Source organism: Moschus berezovskii, chromosome 21 (genome assembly GCF_049115385.1).
Source record: "Moschus berezovskii isolate FMDL1 chromosome 21, NW_MosBer_1.0, whole genome shotgun sequence".
NCBI lineage: Eukaryota > Metazoa > Chordata > Mammalia > Artiodactyla > Moschidae > Moschus > Moschus berezovskii.
This window is the reverse complement of record NC_142480.1, coordinates 9,153,677-9,178,364: the sequence shown is the minus strand read 5'-3', so window position 1 is coordinate 9,178,364 and position 24,688 is coordinate 9,153,677. Positions and strand designations below refer to the sequence as shown.

The following is a 24,688-nucleotide window of genomic DNA, read 5'->3' as shown; positions in this document are numbered from 1 at the left end:
CCAGATTGGGGGAGCACCCCCGACCCAGGCACCATGGCCGCCATACCCCTGACAAAGCTGCCCCTGTGAGGGAGTGGAGGAAACGTTCTCTGAGGGGACAGAGATGCTCAGGGGCTTGCTGGCCTGAGTACACCCGCCTTGTGTTCGGGGCCTGGTCTGGTTCCCCCTCAAGGACACCATGCTTCCCCAGGAGGGCCAAGATGTCAGGGCAGGCATCAGGAGGTGCATTCCAGCCAGCCGGTGAGGAGACCAGCCTTGCCACTGGTGGGGGGTGGGGGAATGGCAGGGAAAGAAGACAGGGAAAGAGGGGCAGGGGCTGGACACTCTGGGGGCAACCTGGGCCCAGGCCTGGGTGCTGAGTGCCCTAACTGGACCACCTTCCACATCCCTAGCAGTGGACATGTGTGTTTACCGCGAAAATAAATCGCAGACGTGGGGACTTTCCTTGCAAGTGGCCTGGGGAATTTCTTTTGAGAGTGTGTGGATTGTGGTGTCTTGGACTGAGAGGGTGGAGGTGGACCCCTAGGAGAGTCACCACACAAAACACTCCTGGATCTGGGGGCCTCGGGGGCAGTGGTTACTTCAAGGCGGGGAAGGGAGCCGAGCGTTAATGAGATCCAGGACTGATCCCCCTAGGTCCTCGCCACCACTTGCAGGCAGGAAATAATGACCCCAGTCGTACAAATGGGGGGACCCAGGCCCAGAGAGGGGGCCGCTGGCTCAGTCACACTTTTGGTAAATGTCAGAGCTGGGATCAGGGCACCCCCAGACTGATGCTACCTCCTAGCCTGCAGATGCTCTGAGGCGGGGCTGGGGGGTAGGTGGTGGATAGGATGGGTGACCAGATAACCCAGAGGTGGGGAGGCGGGGAAGTGGTGGGCAGCATGCAAAGGAAGGGTTTCCCACAGCGGCAAATACATCCAACCCAACAGAGGAGCACCTCCAGACTCAGGAGAGAAGTGGGCTGTGACAGTGAATGATCTTCCTCCAGGGAAGGCAGCAGAGAGCCACGCCGAATGAAAAAGAGCTCAGGGAACATGCCATCCTTGCCACCGTCGTGAAAAAGTCCCGCAAAGATGAAACCTGGGCGACAGAGCCATGGGTCAGAAGGAGGAACAGGGACTGGGAAGGGTGTTTTGGTTCCTTGGGACCCCAAATGCGAAGAATCAGGCTGAATCTTGTGACAATACGTGACTTTTGGTGGAGCAAGAAAGTCCCACCTCCCCAGAGTTTCCCTCAGTCGCTCCCCGTCCAGATGCTCTTTCCTGGGTTCCTAGAAGCCCATGATTCCACCTGCTTGATACCGACCAGGGTTCCTGGGGCCCCCAATCAATAGGAATTGACTAGAGGCCGGACAAGAAATTCAGGCGAGGCTTTATAGGGGTCCCTGAGGCACCAGGGGAGAGCTAAAACAGGTAAGTTTCCCTCGGTTGCTCCCCGAGGCGGGGCGAACTGGTTCCTTATACAGGATAAGGGTGGGAGTGCATCCAGGGATGGCTTAGGTGTTTTGCCCACTCCTTTGGTGGGGGGCATGCATAGTACCCTGCTTTTGCTCCTGACACCCTGTTTTTGTACTGGACTTTTCAGAACTGGCAGTTGGGTTTTGCTCTTTTTGTATCTTCTTATCTGAAATTTGTGCCAACTGCCCATGCACGCAGTTATTTTTAGTCCCTTTTACTTTCTTTGTATTTTGTAGCTAGGGGAGATGTAGCCTGTTCTGATGCAAGCATTGCAGGTGGTTGGGTAAGACGGGAAATCATTGAAGACACAGCTCATAAATACACGAACCATTTCATTCTAAATGAAAACCTGATTGCACATTGATTTACCAGTCTTCGTGTAAGCAGAGTCTTTTCTTTGAGCTTGAGCTGGCTGATTATCTCTTATACAAGCTAATCCATCATTCATTCGCTATTTTGAAGAAACAAATAGAAGGGAAAACTTGGCTTATTTAAATACTTTTCTTCCAAGAGTAATTAACGTTCTTCACAGGAAATGTGAAGGCTACTACAAAGAATGAAGAAAACACAAAGGAACCAGCATTCCATTGCTCAATTGCAATAATGACTAATTATTAGTAGGACATGTGTATAGTAATAATTAGGGATTCTGCCTTCCGGATTTTTTTCCTGCTGCGTTACTCATATGATTTAGTTCCCAGCTTTTCCCCACCTGACATTCTCTCCAAAGCGTTCACTCTCTTCTGCTGAACTCTTTGGAGCATCACTGTTCATGTGTCTAATCAGTCTCCTAGTCTGAAAAATTTTTGCTTATTTCTTGTTTCCCTAATCCAATGGTAGAAGGCTTTTCCTGTCCTTTTGATTGTTTTTGGAAATAACAAGCAAAAAGTAAAGGGTGTCTTCTTGATTTGCTTCACTGAATTATCCCCAAATCCAATTTTCTGGAGGCAGGTTTGAGAGCCTGTCAACCCTCTGTATCTAGAGAAGACACAGAAGCTCTCATCTGCCGGCCTCCCTCCTTCAGCGTGTGACTGGCCAGCTAAACACCTGCAAACCAGATTGCTTTATTGTTTGCTTAACTCCGAGGATTCCTGAGGAATCAGGGCCAGACAGCCGGGAGCTAGAGACGGTGAACAGCATGGTGTCTCACTCTTATAAGAGTAATCCCTGATTGAGTGCCGGCGTGGGTGCCAAGTCACTTCAGCTGTGTCCAGCTCTTTGCGACCCCATGACCTATAGCCTGCTAGGCTCCTCTCTCCATGAGATTCTCCAGGCAAGAATACTGGAGTGGGTTGCTATGCCCTCCTCCAGGGGCTCTTCCTGACCCTGGGATCGAACCTGGGGTTCCTGCATTGCAGGACCGCTGAGCCACCAGGGAAGCCCAATTGAGTGCCTGCGAATCATCAATCCCATATCAGTAATAAAGAAACCGAGGCTCCTAGAGGTCCAGGGACCGAGCAGAAAGAAGACGCACAGACCTGTGGTCCTGCGTCTCCCTCCTGGCCGGGCTTTGAGTGGAGTGTGCCAGAGGGTGAGCAGCTTGGGCATGGCCTCCCCCTGGCCCAGGCCCCCCATGGGTCAGGCGGGGCATCTCCCAGGCTCTTCCTTCTGCTTCCCGAACTGTGACATACGCGGGGACTAGGTGAGCTTGTGCATGTCAGAAATCCTCCTCCATCCCGATTCAAAGAGTTGGAAATCTCCAGCTGCTTTAGCACTAGGAATGATGAGCCCTGGTGGCCTGCACCCATAAGCAGTGTCTGTGGGAGTGTCGGGGCCCCAGACCAGGACACACAGCCCCCTAGTGCCAGCTGAGCTGCAAACTACAGTTCCTCTGCAGGGTTATAGGAGGGAGATACCAGTCCCCTCAGCTGCCCACTACTTCTCCCCCCACCCTCCACTAGAAGAAGGCCGCCTAGAGAGGGTAGAGTAAGTGCAGAGGATGGGTGGTCTGAGGCCAAACCTTGCTTCACAGCTGAGTGGGTTTTGGGGGATTAGTAACCTCTCTTCCCAGGTGGCTCAGCGGGAAAGAATCCACCTGCCAATGCAGGAAACGTGGGTTCGATTCCTGGGTTGGGAAGATCTCCTGGAGAAGGAAATGGCAACCCACTCCAGTATTCTTGCCTGGAAAACTCCATGAACAGAGGAGCCTGGCTGGCTACAGTTTATGGTGTCACAAAAGAGTCGGACACGACTTAGAGATTAAACAGCAACACCGACCTCTCTGAAGTTCATTTTCACCCCGAAGGTGGATGGTGTCACACCCAGAGTAACACTCCTATAGTGTTCTTGGAGAATTAAGGAAGATCAGGTCTGTGAATCTACTGACAGTGGGCAATCCCAGTACCTTCATATCATACAAATTTAAGATATGTGTCTCTGTACACACTGCTATATTTTAAATGGACACCCAGCAAAGATCTACTGTATAGCACATGGAATGCTACTCCATGTGTGGCAGCCTGGATGGGAGGGGGTTCAGGGGAGAACTGACACATGTATGTAGGACTGAGTTCCTTTCCTGAAACTATAACAGTGCTGTTAATCAGCTATACTCCAATACAAACTAAAAAGCTAAAAAATAATAATATATACATATCAAACTGGAACGGCTGAGGGGCAGGGAAGCCATGGGGTTAGGCGGGACAACCACATGTAGTCCCTAGGGCTAAATTCATAGAATTTGAGGAAGCTTGGTCCAAATACACCAAAACCACTGCCCAGACTTTACTTGAATTCTTCCAGTGACAGGAAGTTCACGACTGCTAATAGTATACAATTCAGCAAACATTCAAAAGCAGTTATGCTACTAGAACTTCAAATTCAGAGAAGCAAAGACTCTGTTCTGTGCTTGAGTGACTGACACTGTGGCAATCAAGACGTGTAAAGAGAAAGAAAAGTGCAGTGTGTGAGTGTGTGTGTGTGTGTGTGTGTGCACGCGCGCATAGTGAAGTGAAAGTCGCTCAGTCCTGTCTGACTCCTTGCGATCCCATGGACTACACAGTCTATGGAATTCTCCAGACCAGAATACTGGTGTGGGTTGCCATTTCCTTCTCCAGGAGATCTTCCCCACCCAGGGATCGAACCTGTGTCTCTTGTGTCTCCTGTATTGCAGGCAGATTCTTTACCACTGAGCCATCTGGGAAGCCTCTGTTAATGTAGAGTTGGACCAAAAAACCATCTCTAAATGGCAAGATTCTTCTAGCCTGAAAATTCCATGGTTCTAACACATCTGGAGTACTTGGAATTTTACAAAGTACTTTTGCATCTAAATCCCTGAGTTCAAATCCTACCCCAACCCTGTTCACTTACTAGAATGATAAACCTGGCCAAAGCCATTTACCTAAGCTTGCACAAGCCCCTCTCTGGAATCCGAGCCTGTTTCATTGTTTATTAAGTTGAGGACAAGGCCGTGAGCCCCACCCTCCTTACAGGACTAAGGGAGGTACTTCTGCACTGCGTCTCAGGCCAGGCTTTAAGGCTGAATTCTGCTGAGGCTCAGTTTAGCAATGTCTGTCTAGAGCTGTTGCAAGGACTGAGCCAGTTGCTATTTGTTAAGTGCTCAGAACAGAGCTGGCGTAGGGCAGATGGTCTGTGCATTACTGTCAACGTCATCGTCATCATCATTATTCATCGTTCTACAATACGTCCTGATCACCAGCCCTGGGCCCTACGTACGTGGGTTTCTCTGTAAGGGACTTGAAAATGTGGGCAAACAAAATTAAAGTTGTAAGCACTTTACACATTGTGGCCAGTCTTCACAAACCCTTTGCAGGGGAGGTTACACCTATTGGGGCTTCCCTTGTGACTCAGTGGTAGAGAATCCACCTGCCCATGAAACCCACTCCAGTATTCTTGCCTGGGAAATCCCATGGACAGAGGAGCCTGGTGGGGGTGGGCTACAGTCCATGGGGTTGCAAAAGAAGCAGACAAGACTGAGCATTGTTGTTTACGACGACAGGCCCATTTTACCAAGAGTCTACATCACCTGCCCCAGCCAGACAAAAACCAAGACACGTCCCAGGCTTGCCTGGCTCCTGTGTCCAGGCATGATGTGAGTACCTAAGCTAGGAACAGGGGGCTGACATTCCCCGTCCTCTCCGCTTCTCCATTCTTGGGGGATGCCAAGCCCATTCCTTTGCAGATCACCCTTTCATTCTTTTCTAAAGAAGGTATAACACGAACAGAACCTGGAGCTCTGGAATTCTGAAGGTTGACTCCCTGGATTCCAAGGGGATCAGCCTCCTGCTGTGGAATCAGGCAGAGGGTAGCAGTCACATGGCTGGGGAAGGCTTTTTTATTTGAAGCATAATTGATTTACAATATTGTGTTGCTTTCTGTTGTACAGCAAAGTGATTTAGTTATACATATATACACATTCTTTTTCACATTACTTTCCATTGTGTTTTTATCACAGGATTTTGAATATAGTTCCCCGTGCTACACAGTAGGACCTTGTTATTTATCCATCCTATCTGTAACAGTTTGCATCTGTTAATCCCAAAGCCTCACTCCACCCATTCCCCAGCTCCGTTCCCCCTTGGCAACCACAAGTCTATTCTATGACTGTGAGTCTGTTTCAAAGATAAGTTCATTTGTGTCATGTTTCAAGTTCTACATATAAGTGATACCATATGGTATTTGTATTTCTCTTTCTGACTTACTTCACTTAGTATGATAATCTCCAGGTCCATCCATGTTGCTGCAAATGGCATCATTTCATTCTTTGTATGACTGAGTAATATTCCATTGTATATATGTACCACATTTCTTTATCCATTCGTCTCTTGATGGACATTTAGGTTGCTTCCATGTCTTGGCTATTGTGAATAATGCTGCTTCATGAACATGGGGTGCATGAATGTTTTGAATTATAGTTTTTTCCAGATATATGTCCTGGATTGGGGTTGCTGGATCATATCATAATTCTATTTTTTAGTTTTCTGAGGAAACTCCATACCGTTCTTCATAGTGGCTGCACCAACTTAAATTTCCACTGACCGTGTAGGAGGGTTTGCTTTTCTCCACACCTTCCTCAGCATTTGTTACTGCAGATTCCTTAATGAATGACGGTCATTCTGATATACCTCTGTAGTTGACCTGACTGTGGCTTTGACTTGGGCAGGCCTAACGGGCTGGGGCAGGTACCCTGGACCTGGGAAGCTTGGAGGCTTCAGGGAGCCTGGCAGGAAGATACCTCTGCTTCACCACATCCAGCGAAGGGAAGCACTAAGACTGACTCATTCTGCCCATCTCTGTAAGAGTTTCTGGATGCCAGTGAGTGAGGGGATGAACCCTGAAAAAGCAGTACAGTGACCCTATTGCCTCTGCTTGCATGCTTCTCAGAACGGGGAGCTCACTGCTCCCCCACAGCAGCTCATTTCCCCTCTAGGGACATGATTCTACAGATGTCTCCAGAACCATGTAGTACAAGCTCTCATTCTCCCAATGAGGAAACGAATTCCCAGAGTGTAAGACATTTATCAAGGTCACCCTTGATACCCAGTGATGGAGGCACGACTAGAACCCAGGCTTGATGCCCAAAGCCCTGGACCCTTCTACCTCTTTGCTGTAGAGTCTCAGACAAGGGGGGATCCCTGCTGGCTGAGAGGTCAAGGAAGGCCTCTCAGAAGAGGTGGCACTTAAGATGGTCCTTGAAGGATGGCACTGGGATGTGGCTTGATGTCCACGTTCTTTCTGCTCTGCCCACCACACCTGTGCCTTTCCTGCTGCATCACACACTGAGCACGGCAAACCTGAGGAATAAAACGCTTGTTGAATGAATGAACAAACGGGCAGAAAGGCCACTCCTGGGAGGTAAATGCGTGTGGGTCCCTTCACAGCCAAAGGCATCTCGCGGAGACCCTGTGCAGGAAGAGATAAAACACCACCTGCCTCAAGTTTGGCCTTCACCACTCATTCCTGGGCAGGACCCAAACCTCTTCATGCCACGAAGTGTTGTTTTTTCTCTGTGGTTGGCTCAGAGTTTCCACAGTATTTTCCTCCCACGTGTTTTATAAACCGGGCTAGAAGGGAAGACTGGTCACGACACACAAACTTGCGTGTGGCTGAAGGCCCAGGCCAGCTGGCCCCTCCTCCTGCCCCAGCAAGGCCAGGGCCACCCCTGGGGCCACTAGGACCTTCAGGGAGCTGGGGCGTCTACTGGGAAATGAGGATCTTCAGGTCACTAAGTCTGAGCGGTTCCTGAACAAAGGCTTTTCTGGAAAACACACTCCCTCTGGACCTTACATAGTTTTGGCTTTAACTCTTTTGCAAAGATTTCTATTTCCTCCCTTTATAAATTATTTGCATGCTCATGATGAAAAACCCCAGAACATACAGGAAAGTGAAAAGTGGACATCTGTCTTTTAAAAAAAAAATTTTTTTTGTAGTATAGTTGATTTACAATATTGTGTTAGTTCCTGGTATATAGCAAAGTGATATATATGGTGTGTGTATGTGTGTGTGTGTGTATATATATTCATATGTGCTTGCTAAGTCACTTCAGTTGTGTCCAGCACTTTGCGATCCCATGAACTGCCACCCTCCAGGCTCCTCTGTCCATGAGATTCTCCAGGCAAGAACACTGGAATGGGTTGCCATGCCCTCCTCCAGGGAATCTTCCTGACCCAGGGATCAAACCCACATCTGTTTTATCTCCTGCACTGGCCGACGGGTTCCTTATCACTAGCACCACCTGGGAAGCCCTGGCAGGATCACATGGTAGCTCTATTCTTAGTGTTTTGAGGAACCTCCATACTGTCATCCATAGTGGCTGCACCAATTTACATTCCCACCAACAGTGGAGGAAGGTTCTCTTTCCTCCACACCCATGTTTTTATAATAGTCATTCCAACTGGTGTGAGGTGATACCTCAATGTAGCTTTGATTTATATTCCTCTAATGATTAGAGGAACTTCCAGATGTTTCAGCAGGTTTTAGAAAAGGCAGAGGCACCAGAGATCAAATTGCCAACATCTGCTGGATCATGGAGAAAACAAGAGAGTTCCAGAAAAACATCTATTTCTGCTTCATTGACTATGCCAAAGCCTTTGACTGTGTGGATCACAATAAACTGTGGAACATTCTGAAAGAGATGGGAATACCAGACCACCTGACCTGCCTCTTGAGAAACCTGTATGCAGGTCAGGAAGCAACAGTCAGAACTGTACATAGAACAACAGACTGGTTCCAAATAGGAAAAGGAGTACGTCAAGGCTGTATATTGTCACCTTGCTTATTTAACTTATATGCAGAGTACATCATGAGGAACACTGGGCTGGAAGAAGCACAAGCTGGAATCAAGATTGCCGGGAGAAATATCAATAACCTCAGATATGCAGATGATACCACCCTTATGGCAGAAAGTGAAGAGGAACTCAAAAGCCTCTAGATGAAAGTGAAAGAGGAGAGTGAAAAGGTTGGCTTGAAGCTCAACATTCAGAAAACGAAGATCATGGCATCTGGTCCCATCACTTCATGGGAAATAGATGGGGAAACAGTGGAAACAGTGTCAGACTTCATTTTTTTCGGCTCCAAAATCACTGCAGATGTTGATTGCAGCCATGAAATTAAAAGATGCTTACTCCTTGGAAGGAAAGTGATGACCAACCTAGATAACATATTAAAAAGCAGAGACATTACTTTGCCAACAAAGGTCCATCTAGTCAAGGCTATGGTTTTTCCAGTGGTCATGTATGGATGTGAGAGTTGGACTGTGAAGAAAGCTGATCACCGGAGAATTGATGCTTTTGAATTGTGGTGTTGGAGAAGACTCTTGAGAGTCCCTTGGACTGCAAGGAGATCCAACCAGTCCATTCTAGAGGAGATCAATCCTGGGTGTTCATTGGAAGGACTGATGCTAAAGCTGAAACTGCAATACTTTGGCCACCTCATGCGACGAGTTGACTCACTGGAAAAGACTCTGATGCTTGAAAGGATTGGGGGTGGGAGGAGAAGGGGACGACAGAGAATGAGATGGCTGGATGGCATCACCGACTCTGTGGACATGAGTGTGAGTGAACTCCGGGAGTTGGTGATGGACAGGGAGGCCTGGCGTGCTGTGACTCATGGGGTCGCGGAGAGTCGGACACGACTGAGCGTCTGAACTGAACTGAACTGAAGGATTAGAGACGGTGAGCATGTTTTCATGTGCTTGTCGGCCATATGTATGTCTCTTTGGAGAGATGTATATTTAAGGTCTTCTGTCCATGTTTTGACTGGGTTGTTGGGGTTTTTTGGTTGTTGAGTTGTGTGAGCTGTTTGTACATTTTGGAAATACAGCCCTTGTGGGTTGAATCGTTTTGCAAATATCTTCTTCCAGGAGAATATCTTTCTAATCACGCAAAGGCAGCTGCTCTTACAGTTTCATTGCGTGTCCCCAGCACACCTTTGCAGGGGCTGGGAGTATGGTTTGGGTTTGTGAACATGTTCACAATCAGGCCTTAGCACACAGCCCTGTCTTCTGCACAGGATGAGGGCAGTTGTGGGATGATTTAGAAAAAGCAAAACAAACAGGGGGCTTAGGTACTGTAATTCCAGGACCGGGGTTCAATGTTGAGCTCTGGTGCTAAGTGGGTGTGTGTCCTGGGAGAATGTCTGCTGTCTCTGGGCCTCTGTGTCCACTTCTGTAACATGAAGGGGTCTGATGAAAGAGTGTCCAGGAGCCCTTCCCACCCTAATATTCCAGAGTCCTGCCAGGCTAACCCGGGATTCTGGAATTATCCAGGAACAGAAGGAAGAATATGCCAGGTATAGGAATCCAGCTCTCCAGTAAGACGGCCCCTCGGGTTCTGTTCCACTGGCCCCAGACCTGTGAGCACGTCCCAATGCCTGGTCACCTCTGGCCTGGACAGACCCCCGACAGGTCACTCCAGTAGGAGACAGACCAGGCTGTGACTCTGCCTTCACACTGGCGAGGCATCCCTCACCTCTCTGAGCCTCAGTTTCCCCCTCTGTCATGAGGAGCTGGGAGGTAAGTTGAACATTTTCTTTTTAAGAAGAACTCCTTTCTCCAAAAAAATTGTTTGCAGAAACCTAACAGAGAGCAGAGGAAGGAAACCCTGACACATACAGCTCCTTTAAAGTGTGTCAAGCATTGTCCTAAGCACTTTACGTTCATGACCCTGTCTCTCCTGACAGCAGCCCTGCAGAGTGGGTGCTGTTAGCGCTCCATTCGACAGATGGAGACGCTGAGGCCCTGAGGGGGTTGGTTATCCACAGCTAGTAAGCGTTGGAGCTGGGATTCTGAAGTGGTTGGATCTCAGTAGTGAAAGTCCAGGTCCCCTGTCTTTCCAACCCGTTGGGGACATCCCCAGGCACCCAGCCCACGCTCTTCCACACACACTCACACACACACACACACACTGTGGTTTGCCCTCCGCAGCTCCTCTCAAGGTCTAAACCACAAGTGACTGATGAAATTGAGACACTGAGATTTCCTGCCCCCCCAAAAACCCACATCACTGATGCTGAGCGGAGCCTGGGAGGCCGACAGGGCCCTGCTTGGCATCATCAGCAAAAGGCCCCAAGGACCAAGGACCACGGGTACCAGTTTCCAGCCTGCGCTGATCTCCTAGCCATGCTCACGCAGCCAGCAGAGTCCTCGTTTGCACTGTCCACTGACAGCCACCTGCACAGACCTTCTTCCCTTGAAGAATGAAGTCACAGTGCCCCCTTCAGGCCAGGGGCAGCCAGGCCTGAAAGCCCACATGATCCCTCAACTATTCACAGTGGGTGCCTGCATCAGGAGCTTTAAGGAGGGGGATGAGGCCTTCTGAGGCAAGAAAAATGCCTTGGCATTTGGACTCAGGTAGACCTGGGCTTGAATCCTGGCTCTGCCTATGACTAGCCGTGTGATCCTGAACCATCTCAGGTTACTTAGCTAAGTCTTTGCCTTCCTGTCTGGTATATGGGAATAACAATAGACACAGTAAGTTCTTCCACTTCGCTTTGCCTCTACTCTGAAGATGTGCCTGCTGGGGAGGAAGAGAAAAGTAAGGATTGCCCTGCCCTCTATCGGTCAGTAAACAATCATTTATTGAGCCCCCAGTAGGAGTCAGGGAAAGAAAAACACAACACAAGCATCTCTGACAGACCTGCACTAAACAACGCGGCGGCGAAGGAGGAGGGAGAGAGGAGGGAAGAGAACTCCGCTGCTCAAAGGCATTCAGCTGAGAAAAAGAGCCGGTGACGAAGAGACTGGAGTGCGGGGCCTGAGACACGTGCTCGGTCGTGTCTGACTCTTTGCGACCCTATGGACTAGTTAACCCCCTGGCTCCTCTGTCTATGGGGACTCTCCAGGCAAGAATACTGGAGTGGGTAGCCATTCCCTTCTCCCGGGGATCTTCCTGACCCAAGGAATGAAGCTAGGCCTTCTGCATTAGCAGGCAGATAATTTATCTGAGCCACCAGGGAAGCCTGGCAACGGGAGACAGGTACTAACAAATTTATTGCAAGGAATTGGCTTACATGATTGTAGGGCTGACTAGGCAAGCCCAGAATCCATCAGTAAGGTGATCAGGAGAGGCGGCCAGAACTCTCAGGGATAGCCTGTCCACAAGTGGAACTTCTGGGAAACCCTGCTTCTGCTCTTAGAGCCTGTCAACTGATTAAGCCAGGCCCACCTAGATACTCAGAATGATTTCCTTTACTTAACGTCTGATGAGGGATTTCAATAACAGCTTCAAAATGCCTTTACAGCAACATATTAGATTGAAAAATGGGGGGCTATAGGCCAGACACGTCGACACATAAAACTAACCATCGCAGGGCACTTTGGGAGGCTCCATGGAAGGGCTAGTAACTGAGTAGGTCTCAACTTCAAAAGGCAGAAAGTGGGGAAGGGGATTCAGGCATTGGGGGCAGGCTTGGCAAAGGCAGAGTGGGTAGGAAGGTAAGAAAGAGACTTGGGAAGCGGATATGGGTCATCATGGCTGGAGTCCCATGGAAATACATTACATACAAAGGGATCGAAATCGAGGAATGGTTTAATAAATAACAATAAACCAACACAATGCATTCTCTTAAAGGCATCCTTATGAGTCTATAGAACAATATGGAAAATTTTTCTTGGTCTGATGGTCTACGTAAAACCGCAGGAGATGGAAGGCTGGTTGAAGGCGTATGAAAAGAGTTATTTGGGGATAGAACTCTTGGGATAGTTTAGCATTTTAAAATGCTCTACTATGGTTTTTCCCGTGGTCATGTATGGATGTGAGAGTTGGACTGTGAAGAAAGCTGATCGCCGAAGAATTGATGCTTTTGAACTGTGGTGTTGGAGAAGACTCTTGAGAGTCCCTTGTACCACAAGGAGATCCAACCAGTCCATTCTAAGGGAGATCGATCCTGGGTGTTCATTGGAAGGACTGATGCTAAAGCTGAAACTCCCATACTTTGGCCACCTCATGCGACGAGTTGACTCACTGGAAAAGACTCTGATGCTGGGAAAGGTTGGGGGTGGGAGGAGAAGGGGACGACTGAGAATGAGATGGCTGGATGGCATCACCAACTCTGTGGACATGAGTTTGAGTGAACTCCGGGAGTTGGTAATGGACAGGTTGGCCTGGCGTGCTGTGATTCATGGGGTCGCGGAGAGTCAGAGACGACTGAGCGACTGAACTGAACTGAACTGAACTGTGGTCATATTGTCTTTTTTTTTTTGTTTTAAGGGAGAGGTTTATTTTTTTAAGAGGAAAGATTGGTGTTAGGCTATCAGCTGGAATTGCTCATTCATTCATTAAAACTACAAAGCTCAATGTCTGGGAAAGAAACAGAATAAGCTAATTCTGAGTAAGTGGAAACAGATGAAGACCAGCAGGAGCCCCAGACTCTGTGAGGATAAGAGTCCGGGAGGCATGCCCAGTCATGGCTGCAGAAAGCAGGTCGGGGGCGGGGAGCTCTGCTTCTCCCCGCTCCCCCACTTCCCGCTACCCCACCCCACCCCACCTCCACACGTGTTTCCAAAACATTCCAGGCCCATAAAGTGCCCAAATGCCAGAAGCACCCACATGCACATCGGACTGAATGGATCTGATTCAGCTCTCTAGGTCTTCCTGGAACTGACGTTGAATTCCCAGAAGCCCCTCTATCCCCCCACAGACAGCTCTGGCCTTTTCTCAGGGAAAAGGAAAAAAAGCCCCTTGGAAACTGTGCTCAGGCCACTTCTCCCTGGTATTGAGGCTGTTACCGTGTGTGCGGCCCCACAGCCTCCCCTGCCCCAGTATTGACAGTGATCTGCAGTTCACCTCGGTAACTGTCTATAAATAACATCTTTCCTGAGTGATCACGCGAAACAGATTTTCGAAGAAACCATTTATTCCAGGGAGACGTCCGGGAAAGGGCTCTGATCTGGATTTGGGAAACCTTGCTTCTTTCTAGCTCTGGCCTCGACTCCAACCTGAGTGGTCTGAGAGATTTTACTTATTTATGGAGCAAAGGTTTTCCAAGAGACTGAGATGTGCGGAACACAGTACAGGCGCGGCAGACGGTGGGGAGGTCAGCGAGGCTGCTGCTGCTGCTGCTAAGTCGCTTCAGTCGTGTCTGACTCTGTGCGACCCCATAGACGGCAGGTGTTAATACCATAGGCCAGTTGCGCATGCGCGCGCGCGCACAAGGCTATGGCCGCGAGACCGGATGCAAAATGCAAAAGTTGACAAGCCCACCCCTCAGACCGAGGAGAGAACTGTGTGGTCTCACGGGCTCCCCTGGATTAGGTGGGCTGGTGATGTCCCAGCGACCTGCTCATCTCTCCGTGCAGCTGCGGAACTGCGTCTGTAAAGCTTCGCTGGGGCTGTGCCATGCGGGGGCTCCTGCAGCAGATGGGCCCCCCCGGGTCCCCCCCGGGTGGTGCCCGTTCTCGACACATTCACCACGTGCTTTGCGCGCTTGACACGGATTGCCTTGTCTGCTCCTCACAGCCAGCATCTGACAGTTGAGAAAGCCAGGCACTATGAGGTTAAACTGCAACCTGATGGAGGGGGACCAACTTCCAGGTCTGCCTCCGGAGTGGGTAAGCCTGACCACCGGGGCGGGCCTCTTATTTGTGACCTGGGTGTTCGACTGGACCCCTCGGACTGTGTTTCCCTCATTCTACACACAAACTCTGACATCTCCATCACCTGTACAACTACTTCTTTTTTTTTTTTTTCCGTTTTTTCTTTTTTGGCCACATTATACAGCATGTGGGATCTTAGTTCCCAACCAGGAATCGAACCCATGCCCCCTGCTTTGGGAGCGGGGAGTCTTAATCACCGGACCATCAGGGAAATCCCACAACTGTTTCTTTAATAGCGACTCATTTCTGAACTTTTAACTGTATATCACCACCTAAAATGGAAAATGAGTATCATTTGTCACCAAAAATGCCCTGTTGAAATAAATACAGTGGACCATAAGCAAGCTTGTTAAAGTCTGGTTAGATTCGGGTGTCCAGCCCAGGCGCTGGGCCTGCTAGTTTTGTTGAATGGAGAGTTTCAAACACCAGAGAGGTACTGAAGACACACAGCCCCAACCTGACGCTTTCCTCCAGGGTTAACCCGGCGTCAATGTGGTTACTAACCACGTGGAGAGGAGTGGCTCAATGCCTGGGGGTTGTCTACCATCCAATCCACAATCCTCACTTTGGGAACTATCTCCCAGCTTCAATACACACCCAGGAAACACTGGGCACGAGTTGGTTAACGGGTCAGGTTTCCATAAAGGCAAACCCTGGCCCTGGTGAAAGTGATGCTGTGTGTCCTGAGGCGGCCACAGCCTCACAGCCCTTCGGACCTGGATTCTTGGGGAACCAAAATAGAGTCCCCCTGGCACTGAAAAAGAAATGAAGAATTTCCCTGGTGGTCCAGTGGTTAAGACTCCACGCTTCCAATGCTGGGGCTTGCAGGTTCAAACCCCGATCGGGGAACTAAGACCCCACAGGCTGTGGGTGGCGCGGCCAAAAAAAAGTGAAAAGGGCTCTCAGCAGCACCAAGAACCAGTGTTTATGTGATTCAACAGAAGGAAATACTTTTAAAGTTAAGTCTTCTTGGATCTCATTCTGAGGGAGATAGAGAACAAGTGAATCAGGATGTTGGCTGTTTTTTTCTAAAACATCGGTTTGAATAACAAGGGGAAATCCCAACTAGAGAGTCACCACCCCGTCACCCCCACACAGACATGAGGATCAGAGTCTGGGGGGAGCATGGGTCCACCCCCCACCCCCAGCGGTGTCAATGAGAAAACTGAGGTCCAGGGAGGGCTTAGGGACTCCCTCAAATAGCACCCAGAGGACCGCACACCAACCATTGCCACCCCCTGGGTACCCAGGTGCCCACCACAGCCAGCTCCCCACCCCCAGGCCCTCAGATGCATCCCTGACATCTGAGTTTGTAATCCCCAGACGTATTAGTTCGGGTCCAGTAGGAGATTGAGAGGCCACGTTCAAGCTCCCTGATATGCAGAGGCGTTTAAAGAGAGTCTGCTTACAGAGTGCAGACAGCATGTGGGGGTGACCTCTGTGGACGACCCTTTCCTCCCAACCCAAGGCCTGAACCACGAGAGGAGACGGCAGTTGCCAGAATCACTGGAGTCAGAAAGGCAACAATGGGAGCTGTGAACCAGGTCAGGGCCCAGCCAGTCCCTGGAGGCCCTCAGGGGAGGGAGATAGGAGCCAGATCCCCACCTCCTTCACCTCCCTCCCCCAGCCTCCTGCTGCCACCCTGGGGCCAATCCCCACTGAAGCCGGACTGCAGCCCCTCCTGGTGTGGTCCCCGCATCCTGGGGCAGGGCCAGGGAGAAGCAGGAACGATGATGCTCCCACACACGGAGCATCCGAAGCAGATGTAGAGAAACTGGAGTCGCCCCAGACTCCCACCTTCCCACTGGTCCTCTTCCCACTGGCCTGCTCTCTGGACACAGGAGACAGAAAAGACCCCCACTTTGTTTTGAACAGGAGAGCAATGTTGACGGACAGTAACAAACAATTAGGATCCCAGTGGGCTGACTCTGCCAGATCTGGGACACCTAACCAGGCAGACCCGTACCAGAGGGCAGGGGGGGTTGGGCATCACTCCCCCAGGGTGACAGAGCTGGGAAGCCCTGGGTTACCTGGGTGGCTGTCACTGTCTTGATGGAAATGGTGACCTCGGCAGGCAGGCTGATGGCCCTCACCTGCAGGGAGTTCCACGGGGGAGGGGAACTCAGCTCCACCCTGCCCCACCAAGTCTCCAGCACTGAGGGTCATGTCTGGCTTCTCCGTGAGACCATGAGCCCCTGGAGGACAGGCACTGTGCCTGTTCTCACACTGTGTCCTGCACGCGGTGTGTGATGGGTACTTCATAAATATTTAAGTGAAGGCCTCCGTTTCTCTCCCTAGGGGAGAAGGCATGCGTTTTATGGTCTCCAGTCCCACCGTCTAACCATCTCCATTGTTTCTCCTCCAGGGAGGCCCTCACTCACCTCCCCCTCTGAGTCCCAATGTTCTCGGCCTGGAAGAGACCAATGTTCCCATCTATTCATGAGGACACCATACCCACCACTGCCTCCTTCGGGTGAGTCGGAGGGGTTCCTTGATTTACTATTTCTGGGACAGGGGTGCGGGCACTCTGGGGAACGCCCAGAATAGTGTGCCCCTCCTCTCTGGGACGATAATGGAAGCCCACTTGAAACAACAGGCAATATTAAATCTGTGTTAAAAGTCAAAAGTCCTCAAGAGCTGGTGTCCAAATCCCCAAGAGCCTGTCAGGGGCAGAAGGGAGAGGACTGTCCTGCTTCTGGGCTGGGTGTTGCAGGAGGAGGGACACACCGGGGGGTCACATGTGAACAAGCATGGGTCGAGGGAGGGCGTGAAGAAGAAGAGGTTGAAACTCTGAAGACAGAGCAAGAAATCAGAGACTGAGCCGGGTCTCCATGGAGACAGGATGTCTCCAACACATGGCCGATATCCGAGGAAGGTCTGAACACTCTAAAGAGAGAATGTGGGAGGAATGGATCTTGAGTGGAAGCAGAGGGAAGGGAGGTTCAGATCTGAGGGGGCAGTGTTAGGGAGAGTGGGCAGTGGGGCCCAGCTGGAGCTCTCGGTCCTATGACAGGGGTGACATGCCATGGAGATGACCAATGGTCATCTCAGTAGAGGCCATGGAACGTGGGCCCAATCACTCCCAATGAAGCCCTCCCCAGACCACCTTTTAATGACCCTGTGGCTTCTTGGAGTCAGGTATGGGCCGGTGCCATCCTGTTGGCTAGGGACTACTTTGCTGGAAAATTAACACATAGCATCAGGTGAGACACTCAAGTCTCTAGAGAGCTAGACCACAAGAAACAGCACTCCAAGTCTGGGACTCTGGGGAAACAAGACTTCTGTTCCTGCAGAAATGGGGCCAAAGGCTGGACCAAGGGGAGCACGCAGGGGCTCCGCAGAGAAGACTGCCAGTGTTCACAGGTCAGGAATTTAGGGCTTGTCTCTGTTCTGTGATGTCTGGGGCCTCACTTGGAAGACGCACAGGCTAGGGGACCAGAATCAGCCAGAGGTTTCACTGGGGCCAGAGGATCCATGACCAGGCGGCAAGTTGGGGCCTCTGCATGGAGCCTGTCCGTGTGGCTGCTTGAGCAACCTCACAACTTGGTGGCCGGCCTCCTCCCGAGCAAGAAACCCAAGAGGCCCAGGAGGAAGCTGTAAAACTGCTCACGCCTTTGTCTTGGAAGTCACACACTGGCACTGCCACCCTGGGTGGGAAGCAAGTCGCTCAGTCTGACCACATTCACTGGAAAAGGAATGAGACTCCACCCTTTGCAAGGAGGTTTATCAAAGAATTTGTGGCCATATTAAAACCACCCTCCACGAGAAGGGTGTTTCCGGTTCTATCACTTGCTCCTTGAAGCACTCAGGGACAAAGCCTGACTTTCTTAGCAGCCAGTGAAGACTGTCCTTTTTTTCTCTCCTTCAGCCTCATCCCTTGCCACTTCCCAACATCTCGTCCACCTGCCAGAACCTGCCAGTGGCTGCCGCACTTGTGGGCTCTGCTCAGGCTACTCCTTCTGCCTGATCCGCCCTCCCACCCTCTCGGCCCCCGTAGGCATGCTCTTCATCCTCTGAGCCCCAGCTCCAGAGTCACCTCTGACTTCATCCCCTCTTCCCGCCTGGGTCCCTTAACCCTGCTCCCAGCCCGAGGCACTCTTTGCACACTGGGTCTGAGGTGTCAGGAGCTTGGACAGGGCAGGGATGTGTGGTGTCCCTTTCTGGGTCCCTATGGCCAAAGTGGAGCTCAGCACAGAGGAGATGCTCAAAAAACATGTAAAGGATAAATCGGGTCGATGAGTGAGTTCATCACAGGTCCCCAGTCTGGCCCCTCCAAGCCAGTCAGCTGCTCCAGGACATATATGGACTTTTCCTGGGAAATCCCAGAGGCGATCAGCAGACTCTTTCCCATAATCTATTGCTCAGCTCCTCCCCTACAAGCCTACCCAACAATCAACTGCCTGGGAAGAGCCCCTCCACCTCCACTGTTCCTGCTTCCACCCAACAGAGCACTTCGAACACGTTCAGTTAGTCCTGCCCTCTGCATTGTGCCTTCAGCTTTTCGATATGTCTTCACACCTACTCTTTGAGTTGAACCTTGCAATAGCCACACAAGGCAAATCAACGAGAGAGAGTAATACTCTACTCCAAAGAAAACAAAGCAGAAGCTCAGATGGAATTTACCCAAGACCACACAGCTAGGATTGGAGCCCATGTCTGTCCAAGCCCCTTTGCTGAAGGCAGAAAGGAACTAGCCTTAGAGAAACACTTGCAGAAAGTGAACTGCCCTCTAGTCTGAGTCTCACCCCAGAATGAACGAGAAGCCAGCGGGTTAATGATAAAATCAGCAATGTGAGAATAAGAACTGGGACTTTGCTGACTGTCCAGCAGTTAAGATTTTGTCTCCCAAAGCAGAGGGTGCGGGTTCAATCCCTGGTTGGGGAGCTAACATCCCACATGCCTCGGGGCCAAAAACCAAAACCTAAGCCCGAAGCAATGTTGTAACAAATTCGATAAAGACTTTAAAAATGGTCCACATCAAAAAAAGCTTAAATAAAAAAAGACAAAGAACCAAGAGTGGTGCTCGAGTTTGACACTGTTTATTTTGATAAGCTCACACACACACACACGCACAAAGGTAATTATTCTTGTTTATTGAACTGAGTACAGTGCTTGGGACTTTCTGTACTTTATCTCAGATCCTCACCACAATGCCAAGAAGATTTTGTTATTCCTAGTTTACAAAGTAGACCATTACGGTCCAGAGAGGTTAGTTAACTTACTCAAGGTCACACAGCTCATGAATGAATCAGGATGGAACCCAGAGGACTCTCTGACGCCAAAGCCCCCACCCTCCCTTTCTGTCAAGCAGCCTCAGCTCATCATCAGTGCCATGCTGATGGAAGGTAGCAAAGCTCGACAGCTACCCTCTGCCAGGAAGAGACACGGCGTGGGCAGATGGGCCGTGGTCTCAGAGCCAGACTGGAATCTCCCTGTCTGGCGTGATACCACTTTTCTCTTCTATTAATGGCTTACTCACAGCCAAGCCACAAGTGGTTGAAAGAGAGCAGCACCCTTAGGAGGAGTCCCTGTGATAAGGAAGGAATGTGCTGTGGATCCTCCCACCACGGAAGCTTCCAGGAGGACCAGCGTCAAAGGCTCATGCTTGTTCATACGGGTGACGGATGCTGGCCAAGGAAACCTCCCAGCGGAGCCTGGAGGTCAAGAACACAAGCTCTCAGTTTAAGTGCAAGGAGCCCAGGCACCTTTCCAAGACCTCCAGGTGCACCCGGACTGTCTGTGAACACAGCACAGCAAGGGCCTGAGTTCCACCCCTAACTGGATGCACCCCCTCGGCCTCTGCTGCTGCTAAGTCACTTCAGTCGTGTCCGACTCTGTGTGACCCCATAGACGGAAGCCCACCAGGCTCCCCTATCCCTGGGATTCTCCAGGCAAGAACACAAGTTGCTACTCCTTCCTCCCGTCACCCCGAGGTGTAACTGCCTCTTTTCCACTTTCTTGCAGTGCTGAAATGTTCAACCTCACCTCCCAGGTCCTTGAACCTGCTCTCAACAGGACCCTGCCTGAGAGCAGCAGCTGCTTCCAGTCCGACTGGTGGAACTGGCTCAACACCATCCAGCCTCCCTTCCTCTGGATCCTCTTCCTGCTCGCCGCCCTGGAGAACACCTTTGTCCTCAGCGTCTTCTGCCTGCACAAGAACAGCTGCACAGTGGCGGAGATCTACCTGGGCAACCTGGCCGTGGCAGACCTGATCCTGGCCTGCGGGCTGCCCTTCTGGGCCATCACCATTGCCAACAACTTCGACTGGCTCTTTGGGGAAGCTCTCTGCCGCGTGGTGAACACCATGCTCTACATGAACCTCTACAGCAGCATCTGCTTCCTCATGCTGGTGAGCATCGACCGCTACCTGGCCCTGGTGAAGACCATGTCCGTGGGCCGGATGCGCGGGGTGCGCTGGGCCAAGCTCTACAGCCTGGTGATCTGGGGCTGCGCGCTGCTTCTGAGCTCGCCCATGCTGGCCTTCCGCACCATGCGGGAGTACGACGGCGAGGGCCACAACGTCACCGCCTGCGTCATCATCTACCCGTCCCGCAGCTGGGAGGTCTTCACCAACATCCTCCTGAACTCAGTGGGCTTCCTGCTGCCCCTGAGCGTCATCACCTTCTGCACCGTGCAGATCATGCAGGTGCTTCGTAACAATGAGATGCAGAAGTTCAAGGAGATCCAGACGGAGAGGAAGGCCACGCTGCTGGTCCTGGCCGTCCTGCTGCTGTTCGTGGTCTGCTGGCTGCCCTTCCAGATCAGCACCTTCCTGGACACGCTGCTGCGCCTCCAGGTCCTCTCGGGCTGCTGGGATGAGTACGTGATCGACGTCTTCACCCAGATCGCGTCCTTCGTGGCTTACAGCAACAGCTGCCTCAACCCGCTGGTGTACGTGATCGTGGGCAAGCGCTTCCGCAAGAAGTCGCGGGAGGTGTATGCGCGGCTGTGCCGGCCAGGCGGCTGCGGGTCGGCGGAGCCCAGCCAGACGGAGAACTCCATGGGCACGCTGCGGACCTCCATCTCCGTGGAACGCCACATTCACAAACTGTCGTAGTGGGTGGGGAGCAGCCAGCGAGCAGATGGCACCCGGGGATACCGATGCCTGTGACGGACCGATGGACGGTGGCTCTCGGAATACGCCCCCAGGAGGAAGGACGGCATCCCAGTTGTGACCTTGGACTGTGAGGCGGTGTCTCCAGGAAATTCCTGCCCCTCCCAAGCTGCGGTGAACAGGGCTCAGAGGTTGGAGTGATCTGGTGCACAGCCAAGGGCCCCAGAAATACGACAGTATTATCCTTCTTACTGGCTGCCACCCCTGGGCCAGTCTGCTGCTTCCCGAGGAGCAGAGGAGCCTGGGGACAGGGACAGGAGTGGCCGAGCTCCCCTCCCAAGTGCTGTGTCACTCTGCCGGAGGGCGACGGCTCAGATCTCCAGAAACGCCGCCCAGCTTTGGGGCAGCCGCCTAGAGGGCCGCGCGCAGCCTGTAGTAGCGCGTAGCGCGTAGTCCTGGGTTTCTTGAATCCACTCAGCTAGGACTTTGGAAGATGATTCCTCAGGTCAATGAAGGTTAAACTCTGAGCAATCCACAATGAGAGCCCAGAGACCAGGACTCTCGTTCCCCCTCAGAAAGACAAGTGGTCTGTGCCAAAGACGAACACAATAAGCACTTCCAGCACTTGCTGTACACGCAGCGAGGAACCCTGTGGGCAAGAAAAAAGAAAATAGTCTGGCCTGAAGGAACTTGCAGACTCGCGATGATTCAGCAACCACCAGAAGGCCGTTCTAGACGCGGTCAAGCCAGGCACTGTGGACTGGGCAGAGCGAAGGAGCCGGGCACGCCCGCTCAGAGGATAACTGGCTGCACGTGGCCGCGTCCCCGCCTCGGCTTCCTCCCTGTGAAACACGAGGCTGTTGTGGGGATGAAAGGAGGTAACAGGCACAGAAGTGCTTTGACAAATGAAAGGTGCTCTGTCAATGTGCAGCGTTATTATTATGCCTGCAGAATGGGAATCAATTTATTCTAAGGAGAAAGACAAGTTCAGCAAAAGGTCTGTAGAAGGGAATCGGCATTGAAGCTAATGGCTGTGGAAAACACGCATTAGTGTCTGACACATACTAGGTGCTCCGTATGTTAAGCTCCCTTCCACTGCCTGCCCTTCCCATCAATTTGCCCGCGTGAACGCGCGCGCACACACACACACACACACACACGCACGCACAAGCATTTTCAGGAAAGGTCACCCCTTCCATGGAGACCGGAGAACACCCTCCCCATCCCACCTCCAGGGGATCATTTAACCGAAGAAGCAACTGCAGAGGGGCCGCGGCCCTGCCTCCTGTGGGCGGGGCCAGGTGGCGAAGGGCGTGGCAGGCAGCGATGGGCGGGGCGGAGGGAGGGTACCAACTGTCTGGCGGGAGGAAAATGGACCAGTACCCTTGGCCCTTAATGGACGGGCGCCTGGCCCTAAGCCCCAGATCCTCCAAGGGGGATTCCTTTCTTCTTTTTCTACACGTTTTATAATCCGCCTCCTGAGGCCGGCCCTCTGGGAGAACAGACCATCCAGATGCCAACATCAAGCTCTTAGAGTCAAGGCATGGATGGGTGCTCAGTAGCGATGGAGTTCAGGAGCTTCTGGTGATGTAGGCAGCGCCCTGGAAGCAATCATTGGATCAGTAGATGGGTGATTCGTTAGCGGGCTTTCCCTGGGGAGGTTTTATGCTCCCCAGGGCCAGCAGGATTGGGATGGCAAAGAGCCCATAAATCCTGACCAATCCAGCTCTGGACTTTAAAAGAAAAAGAGTCACAGAAAGATTTCCTCCCCATCCCAGCCTTTGTTTTCTGCCATGCAAGCCCCTCTGCCCAAATAAACATATGCACTCACAGCTGGAGAAAGAAAACGGGTGAAATAAGAAGTACAAACCGTTTCATACTAGAATGAAGTGAAACCATGTGTGGGCATGTGTTGGTAAAAAATCTGCCTGCAATGCAGGAGACTCCGATTCGATTCCTGGAGAAGAGATAGGCTACCCACTCCAGTATTCTTGGGCTTCCCTTGTGGCTCAGGTGGTAAAGCATCTGCCCACAATGCAGGAGACCTGGGTTCAATCCCTGGGTTGGGAAGATCCTCTGGAGAAGGGACAGGCTACCCACTCCAGTATTCTGGCCTGGAGAATTCCATGGACTGTAGAGTCCATGGGGTCGCAAAGAGCTGGACACAACTGAGCGACTTTCACTCACAAACCATATGCATAATGTGAGTGAAATTTCACAGAAGGAGGCTAGGCTGGGCTTTGGGGTGTGAGGCACTCATTCATCAGCGGGTGTGTATGGTCTGAGGGTCTCCTGTCAGCAGAGCTCTGGGCTCCTAATGGCCATTTAGGGTCCACCTGTGGGCAGAGGAGCAATTTGTCCATGGGAGGGGAGCTGCCCTGTAGGTTGTGTTGATACTGTGATAAAGAACATCTGTCCTGTGAAAGACCCAAAGAGCTATCACGTTATAAAGAGGGATTATTTCACAAATGAGGAGAAATGGGTGAATGGTGTAAATGTGCCTTTTCTGTCCAAAATAATAAAGGGATGAGGCATTTTTGTGTAGTTCTTTCATTTGTTACAACTCCCCAAACCCTGAATCTTGTCACAGACACTGCCATAGGCAGTTTGAGGTCTTGGGGGTAGGGGTTCCATTTATTTCCACTCAACCTACTCAAAGGCTCTGTGCTATAAATTAGTGGCGTCCAAACCATTGTAATTGCATGTCCGTATAAGTAAAAAAAAATTTATTATTTTTACCCAATATGTACACTTATTAACAGGTATTATAATGTACTCTCTTAAACATACCCAAATTTAAGAAAGCTCAACCGTTTGAATATTTTCTCCCACCCCACATTGGTGACTCAATAAGCTCCCATCAGGTGCCCTTGAGGTCCTAGGATCATAAGTAAAAGTGAAAAAGTGAGAGTATTAGTTGCTCAGTCATGTCTGACTCTTTGCAGCCTCATGGACTGTAGCCGGTCAGGGTCCTCTGTCCATGAAATTCTCCAGGTGGCTCAGATGGTAAAGAATCTGCCTATAATGTAGGAGACATGGGTTCGATCCCCGCATCAGGAAGATCCCCTGAAGAAGGGAATGGCTTTCCACTCCAGTATTCTTGTCTGGAGAATTCCATGGACA

The 24,688-nt window shown here is 51.1% G+C and overlaps 1 protein-coding gene across 1 annotated transcript in view; it reads left to right on the top strand.

The window, feature by feature from the left end:
* The window catches only part of BDKRB2 (bradykinin receptor B2), a 31,698-nt gene extending 7,597 nt beyond the window's left edge, over positions 1-24,101 (top strand). Inside the window, exons 2-3 of the mRNA XM_055418485.2 lie at positions 16,877-16,984; positions 20,476-24,101. Coding sequence (XP_055274460.1) covers positions 16,911-16,984; positions 20,476-21,568 — 1,167 coding nt within the window. The 5' untranslated portion in view covers positions 16,877-16,910 and the 3' untranslated portion in view covers positions 21,569-24,101. The remainder of the gene's footprint in view (positions 1-16,876; positions 16,985-20,475) is intronic.
* Positions 24,102-24,688: the final 587 nt, after the last annotated feature.